We start from the raw sequence: 15,528 nt of genomic DNA on the forward strand, positions 1-15,528 counted from the left end.
GTTCCATCTTTGTTGGGAGTCGCACATGCTCAGTAGCTAGGTAAGGACTACTAGCCAGTCAGAAGCAGAGTATGAGGGCGTGCCCTGACAGTAGCTAGGTAAGGACTACTAGCCAGTCAGAAGCAGAGTATGAGGGCGTGCCCTGACAGTACCTAGGTAAGGACTACTAGCCAGTCAGAAGCAGAGTATGAGGGCGTGCCATGCTAGCAGCTAGGCGAGCATTATAACATGTGTTCCAAAGTGACCACGTCTGTCTCTGAAGTAAAGGCTGGACTACAGTAGAGCTGTTTGGAGCAGTTTGTGAACAGTGTTTTCTGTTGGAGATGGTAAGGCCCTTTGGGGGGGACTTTGGGCTTTTTCACTTTGTAAACCTATAACGTGCACAAAAAAGATATATAACACAATAAAGAGAAGGGAAAAGCCAAAAAGCAGAATATGAGCACTTTAAAGGATGGTAATCCTCATCACTCTTTCCACTAGGTGGCAGTAAGAAATGCTGTGTTCTCACAGAAGGAAGAAGCAATGTTGTCTTTTGTTTTGCTCAGGTTTTTCTGAGGTTACATTTTTAAGTTTGTATGATATTTAGTTTTTATTTGTTATTTGTTATATTAAATGAAACAAATCATTTCATGACAACTGTCTTTTTAAACTGGTGGAAATTGGGGTAGATCATCAGAATTTTGTATGACTTGACGTGTGACTTGCTCGACTTATAGGGAGTTGGCTTGACTTGCTAGATTCTCACCACAAGTGACTTGAGACTTGCCTGCGAGTTGAAGGTTAAGACTTGCTTGTTACTTGCACATGTGTGACTTACTTCCCCATTTGATATTTAATTAAGGATGTTAAATTAGTACAACTTGTTTAATCCTATAACTATAATATCCCATTTATAAATCAATATAAATTGATTAGTTTGTCACATTTTCTTTGTAGTGTGTAACGAGCACGTGTTTCTGAGGCGAGCCTGTCTCCTATAAATATATCAGTCACATTTGCAGATTGATTAACCTGTTTGGCTTGTTTGTGTGTCCTATTTCTGACATTCATGCCAATAAAGCAATTTGAATTGAATTGAGACAGAGAGGGAGAGAGAGAGAGAGAGAGAGAGAGAGATAGAAAGAAAGAGACACACACAAAGAGAGAGAGAGAGAGAGAGATAGAAAGAAAGAAAGAGAGACACACACAAAGAGAGAGAGAGAGAAAAAAAAAAAAAAAAAAAAAGAGAGAGAGAGAGAGAGAGAGGATTTGGATATAGTTTTTTTAGATTCACCGGAAAGCCCCGCGCGCCTCCTCCTCCTCTTTTCGTTTAAAACCGACCTGGAGTCTGCCAATCTGTCACTTGGTCCTGAGTGACTGGAGGAATCATTTGTTTCACATATAAGGTGTTCGGCCTCTCTCATTCAGCGCCACCATGACGCACATCGCTCCTCTTCTCGCTGTCATTTTCACATCATCACTCCTGCGCTGCGCGGCTGCAGAGGCATCGATCCTCTGCACCTGGACTAAAGTTTTGCCTAATAACGAAGTGCATTTGAGTTTCCTCCGGAGCGACTCCCGGCAGGCCTCTCCATCCCTGCGGCTCTACCACAGCGCCTGGTCCGGGGAGCACGCTCTGCGCAGCTGCGCGTGGAGCGACGACGCGGCAGTGATCCAGAACTATTTATCTCTGTGCCGGGAGCGCACGCACGAGTTCTCCGACCACCCGGATGGAAAGCTCGATGTGGACTCCATGTTGCAGACAGAGGACCTGTGCGAGTCTGTGGCTGCCCTAGGGGACGGTGGGCGCCCGAGGCCGGCGAGGAGCATCGGTGGACATCATCAGGGTTCAGCTGAAAGGTCAGAGGTCAGGAGCCATCAGCGTGTAAAGCGCGGTTTCATTGTGCCAGGGACTCTCTGGTGCGGCTCCGGCAACAAGGCGCCGTCATATGCAGATCTGGGTAGGTTGATACTTATGTAAGACAGTCGCCACATGATTAAAGGGATAATAACACACTTTTTTTAGGACTTTTCTCAGATTTTGCTTACTTTCATGTGAAGTATTCAATTTCAGTTCAATTTTTTTTTTTTGTGGCATGCACAAAATAAAATGTTGCCAAAGCAGTTTACAGAAAATTCATATACATATCACTACATTTTTGTCATGCATATTCTATTCTGTAGAAATAGAAGTACTGAATACTTATATTGTCAATAAATTGACTGTCTCTACAGAAGTAAAATTCGCTCTCTTGTTGAATGGTTCACAACGCAATCAGATGGCATATAGAGGCAGATGTGTCAAAAGTATTCACACTCATTACTCAGGTAGAAGTACAGATACTAGGGTTTAAAAAGACTTCTGTATCAACTCAAGCTTTTTACTCAAGTAAAAGTGTAAAAGTACTCGTTTCAAAACTACTTCAAAGTATAAAAGTAAAAGTAATGTAAGGGGGAAAAAATGCTATTAAGGACAAAAGGTTAGCCCGCCCCACAGGGGCCTATAGTGCACTACCCCACCGCCACAAAAAACATTTTTCTAAAGGCCATAATGACTATAATGTTGTATTAAAATGTTAATGTTGAAACATTTGGGATGCACCTGTTTCAGCTGCATTTATGCCCATTGAAAATGAACGAATTTTAGTACAATGCAAATACATAAAAGAACCATATATGTGTACTACTGAGCATTAACATGTGTTTAATGGAGCTGAAGATATGATGACTAACTGGTTATAAGTATTGTAATGGTGCAAAAAGTCAAACTTCAGAGGCATGTTATCAATAGCTTTTATTGGAATGTAAATGTACATCCAAGCTTAGCTGCAGGAAGCTGTGAGGGCAACGGATGTAAGATAACAAAACTGGACAAGAAAATTGGTGTACCAATGTTGGTAGGCTTAGTAACAATTACCCTTGTATGGTCTCTCTATATAGGAGTTATGAGGCTGTTTTTAATGTAAGGAGTAGAAAGTACAGATAATTGCATTAAAATGTAAGGAGTAGAAGTAAAAAGTCTGCTGTAAAATAATTACTCCAGTAAAGTATAGATACCCAAAGTTTCTACTTAAGTAAGGTAATGAAGTATTTGTACTTTGTTACTTGACACCTCTGCATAGAGGTCACATACAATATAATGAAATCACACAAAAGCCTCATAATAGGCAGTAAAGTTCATGTCATATAAATGTTCACACTGTATGAACAAAAAGTCACAAAAGGGAAACTTTCAGAACAGCAGAGGGAACTTAAAGAGGCACTCAGTGATTTAGTATTGCATTTCCATAAAGTTGGGGGAACTTGCAAGAGGCAGATTTGAAAAAGAATTGCCAAAATCTAAGCAGCACAGGCTGAGCTATTTGAGTCTGAGGTGTTAACCTTCAAAATCTCTGGATCCTACATTTCCCATAATTCAACTCAATCCAATATCATTAGACCTACCTTGTCAGTTAAATGCACACATCTTTTAAACTGATAACACACGCTGTCTGTGAAAACCTTGTAAGCTCAAGTCAAGAAAATGTTATTTATACAGCCCAAAATCACAAATTTGTCTGAAATGGCTTCACAGTCTCTTTCAGCACATCCTTCACCTGTACACCCTTGAAACATCGAAGAAAAATAGCAACAGAGGAGGGATCATTCCTCTAGAAAGGACAGACAGATGCAATAGATTGTGATGTGAAATACCAGCAGTAAAGTGTTTGATATACTCTTTCCATTTGATGACATATAGCCTATAAACCTAAAAGGGCACTGAGGGATTTAGTACTACATTTCCATAAAGTTAGAGGACTTGCCAGAAGACAGATTTATGAATGAATAGTCCAAATCAAAGCAGCAAAAGACTTTTAGCTCCCAAACACTGAATCCTACATTTCCCATATAGCAACTCAATAGCCAAGCAAATTGAAGTTATTCAAGTGATGTCACTTGAGGGTAGTTTTCATGTAAACATTCACGGTTTCTCCCCAAAACACATTGTGTGAATCCTTGAGATCTAACAAATGTGTTGACGATGTTTCCTTCCTTCTAAAACATTCGCAAAGCCTATTTTTGGGGGGATTTGAAAGTTTGTATTGTATACATTCCATGGATGTATTATATTGACCTGGATACAAGATTACAAAATTGCGCCCATTCAGTTACAGTTTTTTTCGATTGCTAAACGACAGTGAGCACAACTGGAGTCACATGTGCAAAACGGTAACTACAGTCTGCACAGCAGCAGTTCATGTGGACCAAACTCTAGTTCGTTTCTCATTGCTTGAACACAGTTTTCAAAACTCTACACACTTATCCCATGACTTTAACCACAACGTGCAAAACACTGTAGATTTACAGCACTTTGTTCAGATGCTAACACACTGCTGTCACAACTGTTAACCACACATTCAAAACAGAAGAGATTTCAGTCTGGTGCCTATCAAACACTGCTGATTTTTAGTTGAAAGCCTAAGTAGGTGTCTTATTTTAGACTAGTTAGTGAACATATATACGGTATTTATACAGAGAAAGCTCAGAAAGCCTTTTTTTATATACAAACACCAAATAAGAATGAAACAATTATACACTGTACCGTTTGAGAGAAACAGGTAAAAGAGCAAAGATACCAACATGTCCAGGTAAGATGTCTGAGGTTATATACACAGCTATAAAAAAAAGTGAAAAACACTATATCTTTACAATAGTAAAACTGCATTCTTACTGTTTTTCAGAAAGTAATGGGGTGAAAGCAATAGAAACACCACATTCATTTTTATTTAGAGATGATGCAGACATCCAATGTGATGAAGAAAACTTGCCACATGATGCTGGAGAGGCAGGATTACTCACACTATTCGTTGGTACTGTTATGTACCTTTAGTTTTTTTCCCCCAGTAATTCCATAAATTACTAGAGACAAAATACTTTATTGAAGAAGACTGCTGATTTTCATTCCTTCTTTTTTACATTATGTAAAAATTGGTATGCTATACAATCTATATTTTTCCTTAAATAAACTATTGAGTAGTGTCAAGTCACTCAAATTGTTCAAACTGTAAAGATGAGAAAGTTTGTAATTTCTGTATTGGTGTTTGACGCTAGTGTTTTTTCTCTCAGTGTGTTCTGAGTGACAGTGTGTGTTATCTCAGTGAGGCTTGTGCATAGTGTTTGGCTGCACTGAGCCTGTTTTGCAGGTGATGTGAACTGTTTAGCTCAGGTGACTCTTGGTAGTGCAGACTGTAGTTTGAGTTTTGCACATGTGACTCCAGTTGTGCCCACTGTCGTTTAGCAATCGGAAAAAACTGTAAATGCAGTTGCAGTTGTAGAGGATCTAAGACATCCTTTTCAAATGGGGTCAGCAGCATTTTAAGACTGTCACAATGCCAAAAGTGCATCGCCATGAAACAGGAAGCTGTTGTAACTTCACTTTAAATTGTCCAATCTGCCGGAAACTTCACATGCTTGAAACGAGTCCAGACCTGGAGGCAAATTTACGAATCCCACTATGGCCACGCCAAGACCCGCCCTACGAAGCAGCTCAATTGGTTGGGTTTAGGCATTTGACCTTGAGTGGTTAAGGTTAGGATAGCCGATTGGTCAGGGGATAGGACCTGTACCAATGGGGTTACGTTACCTTGCGTAAGCATGGACGCGCTGGCCAATAAATGCTACTGAAGGGCGGGTCTTGGCGTGGCCATAGTGGGATTGGTAATATCGCGACCTGGAGACATCTACATGTCCATAATAAGTCATGGTCATAGCGCCACCTACTGACAACAGGAAGTCAGCCTGATGTGACAAACGTTATTCGATTCACATGAAACTGTCATGGTGTGGTCTACACATGATATACAGCAACTTCAAGTATAATTAGTGTGTGTTCTCTAGCGCCACATAGTGGACAGAGGACATTTTAGCAGGCAACCGTCATTCCGCTAGTACCCCACGATGTGCTGGGAGGGGCGAGGGCCCATTCATCGCTGCTTGCAGCTTCATTAATAATCCTTGGATTGATCCCGACTCTGTCCCTCTCCCCTCATCTCCTTCAGGAGTTTTTGCAGAGACCGACAGCTGCTGCCGTGAACACGACCATTGCAAAAACACCATCCTGTCCTTTCACTCCGAGTTTGGGGTCTTCAACAGCAACATCTTCACCATGTCTCACTGTGATTGTGACAACAAGTACGCAGTTATAACTGTCGCTAAATGACATGTCATGTCCATATCAACTGATCTGTAATTGATTTTTTTTTCAACGATGTAACCAAAATGATTTGTGTTGCAGGTTTCGCTCTTGTCTGATGGAGGCCAAAGACCGCATATCCAACGTGGTGGGATACACCTACTTTAACCTGCTGAAGATGCACTGCTTTGAGTTATTCAACAAACTGCAGTGTAAAGAGAGAAACTGGTTTGGCATGTAAGTAAAGTTCTCGTTTATTCATTAACACAGCGGTGTATGTCGGTTTGTAATGAAGTTTTGTGAATTTATCAATGATTTGGATGACTTTCTTTATTTTAAACTATGCTAGCAGCTCTGACAATGTTGGTTGATCAATAGTCTTATATCCTCGACGTCCACTTCCGGGATTGCTCTGGTGTCGACGGAAATTCTGCCGGATTTCACTCATTTGCCTTGGGCTTCCTTTGTGTTGGCATTTTAAATCCAGACAGCTAGCTAGACTATCTGTCCAATCTGAGATTTCTGTTGCACGACTAAAACAACATTTGAACGTACACATGTTCCACCAAAACAAGTTCCTTCCAGAGGCTATTTTTCAGAGGCACTGTAGCTCCGTCTGGCGCTTAGCACCGCCCAAGACGATTGTGATTGGTTTAGAGAAATGCCAATAAACCAGAGCACGTTTTTCTCCTGTCCAGGAATGCTGTGTGGACTAGCCAGATCTTCCTCCGAAGCGCTGTGGAGGAAGGTCTGGCAAAGCCAGGAGGTAGGAAGGTTGGGGTGTTGGATGGGTATAAAAACAAACAAAAAAACAAGACTTTCACCCAGGAGACCAAGATTGGTGTCATGTTGTTAATGCAAAAAGTAAAAAGATTTTTTTTTGATGTTGTGTCACATGCTTAACCGGAAGTTAAGTAATGTAAAAGATGATTTTGACCCGAACCGTGATCTTTTTATAAACTTTACTAGGTAGTTTTGTGCCTAAACCTAACCAAACTGCCACTGTCTCACAACGTTAACACGTTTCAAGCAGCGACCATAATTTACAAAATGAACATCATGCTGTGTTGAAGAAAAATTGAAACTAGCCATAATCAACTCATTCTGAAAATGTTTATTGAGGTAATAAATCAAGTGAGAAGTAGGCTCATTTTCCCATAGACTTCAATAGAAACAGACTTCTTTTTGAATAGATAGATAGAATGCAGCTTTAAGGCACTTTCAGGTACACAAGCTTTTTACAGTCTATGAAGTGGTATTGATCTAAGATCAAAATGTATTGTGTTCACACAGAAATCTTTCTTGCATCACCTGCTCCAACAATCGACAGAACTCTTCTTAATTCTCGGCAAGAAAGTGAAATATGTGTATTTCCCAAAATGTCAAACAATTGCTTTAAATAATTGAATCTTCTGTTATGACCTACAGGTGTAAAGAGACCCAAATGGTTCAATATGCTGAGGTTCATCCGGCCATGGCGTACGAGTCCCCTGATTCAACCGAGGCCAGCATGAACGGCTCCTTCACAAACACCACCATACCCACGGAGCTGCTGGGGAACAGCATGTCAGACTCCATCGCTGCTGCTGCTGCTGCTGCTGCTGCTGCAGTGTCCACAGTCCCTACACCGTCACCGAGAAACACTTTACTGACCAAAAAACAAACTCAGTCTGAGCTGGATATCACAGGTATTCAATACATCTCTCCTGTATATCAGTTTACATCACCGTGATGCAACTGAATACTATCAGAAACTGACTTTTCCCATCCAACAGAGAAGCAGCTGTCGTGTGAAGTCTATAAGGATCTGGACGAGTGCAGGAACAAGATCCTTCCCCAGCGGAAGAGATATGGCCTCCACAACCCAGACGACAGGACGCTGTACCACTGCAACTGTACCACCAGGTAAATCCACAAACAGGGGTGAAATATAACCAAGTACTGCAGCTTTATAGTGCGCTCCATTTGCCTCGGAACTCGGAGGTCAAAGCTGGGAATGACGTCACACCTGAGTTGAATGCCTTCCATTTACAAGTCGGGTTAGCCATCGTTAGGAATGCCAGTGTGCAACAAAGCATTACGCTGTATTATGTGCATACAAAAACAGCGTAGTAGTAGTTAGTAGTAGTAGTAAAAATATATATATACATACATACATACATATACAAAATTAAAATGACAGATAAATAAGGACATGTACTTCTCAGCACAATCTACCAAAATTATTATAAGTAATTCAAATAAGAAATGTTCAAAAAGGAGTAGGAAGAAGTTCATGAACAAACTTTTTTAGTCCTGCCCCCTTTCTCTTTTTTTATCCTTTAGTTAAATACAAAACAGTTCAACACAATTCTTCTTTACCTACACGTACACCGTATATCTATCTACCTATAGCTCACATATACCCATGCATACACAGACACACGTAACAACTTGTCCACAGATAGAAGATGGACAGCACTGATTTAGTGAGACACAAATAAGACAGAAGTTGCTAATAACTGTATGTTAGTACAGCTTTTACAACTGTTGGTTCACAGTTGGATTTTAGCTCTGGGTACTCAGTGGTTGTCTGAGTTATGAGCTAGGAAAGCCGAGGTCAGGGGGTGTGTTTCCGGCTTTGACTTTGGAAAATCTGATTTCCGAGTACAAATGGAACGCACTATTAGTTACTGTACAGTGGAAAACATGTATCTCCTTTATGTGTTGATAAAAAACTCCTACCTCTTAAGCTAAATAAAGTCTTTAAAAAGCCTTGTGGATTAGCTGGAAAATGCATAACGCTCACACGATTAGTCGATCAGTGGAAAAAAATAATCCCAAATTATTTTCATAAAAATAATGAATCGTTAAAGTCATTTTTCATGCAAAAATGGCTGAAATGCTATTTTTAGCCTCTCTGGAGATTTGCTGCTTCTCTCTGTTTATTAATCAGATTAAACTGAATATCTTTGGGTTTTGAACTGACAAAACAAGACATTTTAAGACATCACCTTGGACTTTGAGGAGCTGGGATGGACATTATTCACTGTTGTCTCACATTTTATAGACAAAAATAATTGTTAGTTGCAGCCCTAATCTTCAAAAAGGTAAAAACAGGGCTGTTTTTGCTGTGGTATTAGTACTTTTACGGAAATACTATTTACTATTACTATACTATTACTATTAATAATTTATTGTTTTTATTAGCATTGTGATTATCTTATAGGAGTGTAATGATACATCGATCTGGATCCATATATCAATTCAATCCTCAACGATCCATTATTATCAATGCAAAGTGAAAATATTGATACATATCGTCATCTCTAAACCTTGTGTTGTCTTCCCGTCGTTTAAACTTTTTTTTTAAGGTTTCTTTTCGTCTTCGACACGTTTCCTGATGGTTTTTGTCACATTTTTTCATTTTTTTCCTCCAATTTTTGAAGCTTTTTCTGACATTTTTGTCACTTTTTTCAACGTTCTTTTGTCTTTTTTGCTTTTTTGTCAAATGCTATAAAATAGAATAAAACACCCAATGAAGGGTGTACTTACTTGTGAAGAGCATTGTATGGAACCATCAATGTTATTTTCTTTAACAACTTGGTTGAAAGAAACCCAAATTTATGATGAAAATGGGTCAAATTTGACCCGAAGACAACAGGAGGGTTAAGATGCGCTTTTATTTTGAAATGCCCACTTTATATTTATTCTTTTTATTAAAAAGAGTAGTTTGTTTTTCATTGAAATGTCTGGAAGAGCTTAGTAATGAAATTGTCAAATCATATTTTAGTTTTTGTAAATAATTAAATGTAACAGATTGTGTTAAATGGACTTATGATATTGTCTCGCCCCTGAATTGAATCAAATTGACATCGTATCGTGGCAGACTTTGTGATATCAGTTATTATTGTATTGTCCAAAGAATCGATATAATATCGTATTGTGTAAAACGTGTGATTAACGTCCCTTTCATCTTAGCGGCAGGATCAGCTGTTCATGATGACGTTGAGATGTGTCACATCATATCTAGATTACGCAAACCGATTCCCCCCCTCCCCCTATAAATATTTACAGTGCTATTTGCAGAGTACAGACGAGATAACGGTGCACTCACATTTATTTCTTTGAAGCACAGGCAGACGTAAGGTTTCAGAGCACAAACTAGGTCACAAGCAGCGTCAGCACACACACATTCAGAGTCATGTGGTGACAGAAGGTGCACAGAAACAATTTTACGTTCTTGGACATAATAATCTCATATATGCACACGTGGTCTCTGACTGGGTTTCTTAGAGCTTTACAGTTTTTTTGGTTTTTTTTTTTGGCATGTCAGTTGATCTCTTGTGTTTGTCTGTCCTAGGTTATTCCAGACTTTGGCTAAACAGAGACAACTGACCGAAGTACAGGCTCTTCTGCTGGGACATGTGTCTCAATCCTGCTTCATGGCGCAGAACTGCACAGCAGGCAAAATGTAAGTAAACAAACACAGACATTCATGTGTTTACACGGCCTGGCTTAAACAAACTGGGACATCAAATGAGTCAGCTGCTTTTTGCATTATATAATATGATCAATCTGTAGAGCAGTGATGCAAGAAGAACACAGATCATTGACTTTAGTGGAACCAATATAAGCATGTAAGAGTGAAATTGCATGCAATGCTTACTTAAATATCATAATCGTTGTGCATTAAAATGTCTCCTATGACTGATATCTGAGTCTATATGAAATTATTAGATATTAACACTGAAGCATCAATGTTACAGCAGCATGTTACTGCTGTAGCTGCTCCAGGTGGAGCTACGTTAACTACTTTATAAACAGTTAGATAGTTTAGTCCAGAGGTTCCCAACCTAGGGGTCCTTGGACCTCAAAGAGATATTGAAATGAAACCATATTAGATGTTTAGATGGTAAATGTCTCACTCACAGACATCTGAGTTATGTGACAAGGGACCCGTAAGCATTTTTACATTTAAAAAAAAATCTTAATCTGCAAAGTAACGAGTGACTTAAGCTGCCAGACAAATGTAGTGGAGTGAAAAAAACCTATTTTCTTTCCTTTGATATGGAGTGGAGTGGAAGTATTCACATTTGCACTTTTTTTTAAGATTATTTTTTGGAGCTTTTTCCTTCATTCGATAGTGACAGAGGATAGACAGGAAAGGGGGAGAGAAAGAGAGGGGATGACACGTGGCAAAGGGCCGCTGATCGGATTTTAACCCGGGCTGCTGCTAAGGACTCAGCCTACGTGGGGCGCACGCTCTTACTGGGTGAGCTAGAGGCCGGCCCTGTTGTTGTACTTTTCTCAAATGTAAAAAACATCAAATATTGAATAATTTTGCCTCTTTGGGCGTCGAACATTTGTCTAAATGAAACACCTGAGAAGTTTAAAGTGAAAATGTCTCTTTGGCAGAACTGCTGAAGAATCAGATCATATTTTTATGTTAAATCTTAGTCTGCAAAGTAACTATAGCTGTCAACTACACATGAGTGAAAAGTAAAATATTTTTTTTCTCGGAAATGTGAGCAGATAAAGGCTTAAGTAGCATACAATGGAACTATTCAAGTACAAGTACCTCAAATGTTTAAATGCAGTACTTGAATTAATAGCAGTGGTGGAAGAAATATTTAGATCCTTTACTTTAGTGAAAATACTACTACCACACTCTTAAAATACTCTGTAACAAGTAAAAGTCCTGCATTGAAAATGTTACTTAAGTAAAAGCATGTAAGTATCGTCAGTAAAATGTACTTAAAGTATTGAAAGTAAAAGTTCTCAATGCAGAAAAATCCTCACATATTAGAAACTGGAAACGATCCAAACTGTTGTGTGTTTAATGGTCTAATCATTTCAGCTGGACTAATAGTCCGTTATATTGTTGGCTAGTTTCATTCATAATAAAATATATTTTATAAACTACATGTGTTTTGTGTGCAAAAATCTTAATTTGTAAAGTAACTAGTAACTAAAGCTGTCAGATTGATGTAGTGGAGTAAAAAGTACAATATCTCTCTCTGAAATGTAGCGGAGTAGAAGTAGAAAGTGGCATGAAAAGAAAAGACTAAAGTAAAGTCTCCAAACTTTGAACTTAAATACAGTACTTGAGTAAATGTACTTACACTCCACCACTGGTTAATAGAATCACAAAACTGCCATTTCTTCTTTGTCCAACAGCTGTCCATCAGTTGTGGTGAAAGCAGAGCTTCCTCGGCTGGAGCAGAGCAGCAGAGCAGACACGGAGGAGCAGCGCCATCTACAGGCTGTCCAGCTGAAGGTCAGGAGGCCAATCACGAGGAGAGCTAAGAGGAAAGACAGAGCTGTCAGGCTTCACAAACTGTGTCTCAGGATGGTCCGGCCCAAACTCAACCAGAACAAGACCAGAACACACCGTCAGGGCGCACATCAGCCAGCTGTGTGAGGAAGAGCGCTCGTCTGAGTGTGAATAGCCTACTATGGAGAGTCAAAGGGTTCAATGTTAAATAGATAAATAAGACATTATTTCAGGTCATTTTCGTTTCATTCCAGCACTTTGTACGTCACATTTTCTTTCCTCCAAAGTCTGTTGATAACATCCTGATGAAAGTTTTACATCACACGTATTTCCAACAAGATGTTAAAATAAAATACAAAAACACTGCTGGCTTGTAATAAAAATAACCTGCAATAAACTCAGTGATAGAATAATAAGAATGAGCTGAGTTTTAAAATGTTGCATGGTCATACAACAAGTTTTTTATCAGCATCACATGATTATTTATTTATTTAATACTGAACACTTTGGGTCCCCGTATAATATAGTAGTATTATTTATTCATATTGTCCATTTCAGAGATGTAGTGGAACTCAGTTTTGACCAAATTGTGACCAAATGTAACAACTTTTATGGGATTTAAAAAAAGAAAACTTTCCTTAATTATAACAAAAAACTTTTCACAGCAAAGGCTTGGACGTATTCTAAGAAGGAATCGCACAGGTGTGACTTATAACATTAATATTAGTTAATTCAGGTGTGCCAGTTCAAGAGCGCTGCTACAGTACATGCATGGCTCACTGGAATACCTTACATGATTAGTTACACCTGTGCTTTCTTGTTGGCTTGGCTCCAGACTGAAATATCTAAACAACTATTGGATTAATTGCAATGAAATTTGGTATAGACAGTCATGTCCCCCAGAGGATGAATCCTACTGATTTTGATGATCCTCTGACTTTTCCTGTTGCGTCACCATGAGGTTGACATACATGGTTTTCAGTAAAATATCTCCACAACTATTGGACAGGGAATACCTGGAAAACTAATGGCATTACCATCAGCCTTACTTGAACTTTGTATTTAGTGCTGATTAGCACATGTTAGCATGCTAACAAGCTTAACCAAAATGGTGAACATCATCTGCTAAACACAAGTATGTTAGCTTTGTCATTGGGAGCATGTTAGCATGTTGACATTGGCATTTAGCTTAAAGCGCCTACAGTAACTAGTTATAGCTGCTTGGATGTAGACTATGCTACATGTCAAAATGTCTGCCATGAAAAGGGTCTATGAGTTTGATATCTGTGGCACTTTCCCCTGACACATTAATTAAAAAGGAGGTCATAGTTTACCAACCTTTTTATGTCACTGTGATTGAGGTTTTAGCACTGAGTGTATTTGTAAATATTTGTTCTGTGTTGCAGTGAGTTGTATATATGCTAAATATGTAGAAATAAAATGATGTAAATATATGTACATAAGACACATGGTTAAATATTTGGTTTATGACGCAAGAAGCACTTAAAGGAATAATTTGACATTCGGAGATTTTGCTTTCTTGCTGAGAGTTAGGAGAAGATCTTCTAAAACATGCCAGATATATATGTCTTAGATGGAACGAAATGATACCATTGTTATATTTTTTCTGAAATCTGAAGCTACTTTCAGGTAACATTAGCTTAGCATAGCATAGCATAGCATAGCATAAATACTGAAAACAGGGGGAAACAGCTAGCCTAGCTCTATCCAAAGATAATAAAACCCACTTAACTCAGTTAACACATTACAGGAGCCTATATCTCGTTTGTTCACTACTTGTGTAAAGTGTAAAAACAACAATTAGCGATTTTATGGGGGTTATGTAGTGATGGCGAACTGAAGCTTTCTGAACCAGTGAAGCTTTCAATCCAATTGTATCGAAAAAAGGTTCAATACTCGAAGCTTCAGAACTCTATGAGGACATCTAGGGGTGAAAGGAAGAATAGCACTGTGTCACAAACTGTTTCACAGATGCTCCTGGGACGCGTTGTTATGTCCCAGTGTATTGTTTGTTAATTGTATAAATAAAAATATGTGATCATGACAAAAATAAAACAGTTTCACAGATATTAGGCATGAATGTCTACATTTTGAGTATGAATTCATGGATAAATAAATAATGACATAAATAACTAAGCCTATTTGTGACCTTGCATCAATGAAATGTCATTGCCTTCTCCACAAAATAAAACTATAAAGTTAGGATTTTGGTTGTGAACGTTTCTTGTGTTTGTAAACAAATACATCAATTTTGGAGGGAAATTAATGCAAAACAGACATTGTACACACGTTTCTGTGATTATATTAACATGAATTTCAAAACTCCGCACCAAGATTATTTATTATTTTAATTCAGAAACTCAATTGTCTGTCTTGTAAACCCGAAAATACAAATAAAAAAATCATTAAAATCATGAACTCAGGTGACGACAGGAGCTGGCTGCAGGATGACTCAATTAAAAACCACCATAAACAGTTTTTAATGTTCAATCAGACTATAAGTACTCCAGAGTCTGCTCTTGAGACTTTGCTCTAATTTTCGGGACACCAGATTTTGGGACACCTGCTTGGATTTCGGAACTGTCCCGAATTTTTCTGGACGTCTGGTCACCCTATTTGGGACATTGATGGTGCTTATGGACAATAACAGTGCTCGTGGACAGGTCAGGGGGATATTATTGTGCTTGGTGACAAATGTGTGTGGGAATAGACATCAAATGTCATTTTTATTCAGAAACATAATTATTTCCACTGTTACAGGGCTGAGCCTATTTCTTTTGTTACCTGCAATAAACTCTCTACTCACTATAAACTTTCTATGAACTCTCTACTTGCAATAATAATCTCTATAATAATCTCTCTATATTCACTAACTCCCCTGACTTTCCTACTGCAACAACCCACAAATATCATTGACATATATAAAAATATGCGCCCTGTGTTGCACTATTTTTAAAGCTTTGAATTCAACTTCGAAGCGGTCACGTGGCTGTGTGAAAACGAACCAAGCTCCGATACAAAGCTTCATTCAAAATTGGTTCATTTCTTCGATACATGCCTCGAAGCAGGAGGTTCACGGGCAACATCACTAGGGTTATGT

The 15,528-nt window shown here is 38.7% G+C and overlaps 1 protein-coding gene across 1 annotated transcript; it reads left to right on the plus strand.

Moving 5' to 3' along the window:
- The first annotated feature begins 1,278 nt into the window (after nt 1-1,278).
- On the plus strand, nt 1,279-13,861 carry pla2g3 (phospholipase A2 group III). The gene is made up of 7 exons (XM_039780788.1): nt 1,279-1,940; nt 6,018-6,150; nt 6,254-6,388; nt 7,580-7,839; nt 7,927-8,056; nt 10,494-10,604; nt 12,311-13,861. The coding sequence occupies exons 1-7, from the start codon at nt 1,415-1,417 to the stop codon at nt 12,552-12,554; spliced, it is 1,539 nt and encodes a 512-aa protein (XP_039636722.1). The 5' UTR covers nt 1,279-1,414; the 3' UTR covers nt 12,555-13,861.
- Nucleotides 13,862-15,528: the final 1,667 nt, after the last annotated feature.

This window comes from Perca fluviatilis, chromosome 17 (genome assembly GCF_010015445.1).
Source record: "Perca fluviatilis chromosome 17, GENO_Pfluv_1.0, whole genome shotgun sequence".
NCBI lineage: Eukaryota > Metazoa > Chordata > Actinopteri > Perciformes > Percidae > Perca > Perca fluviatilis.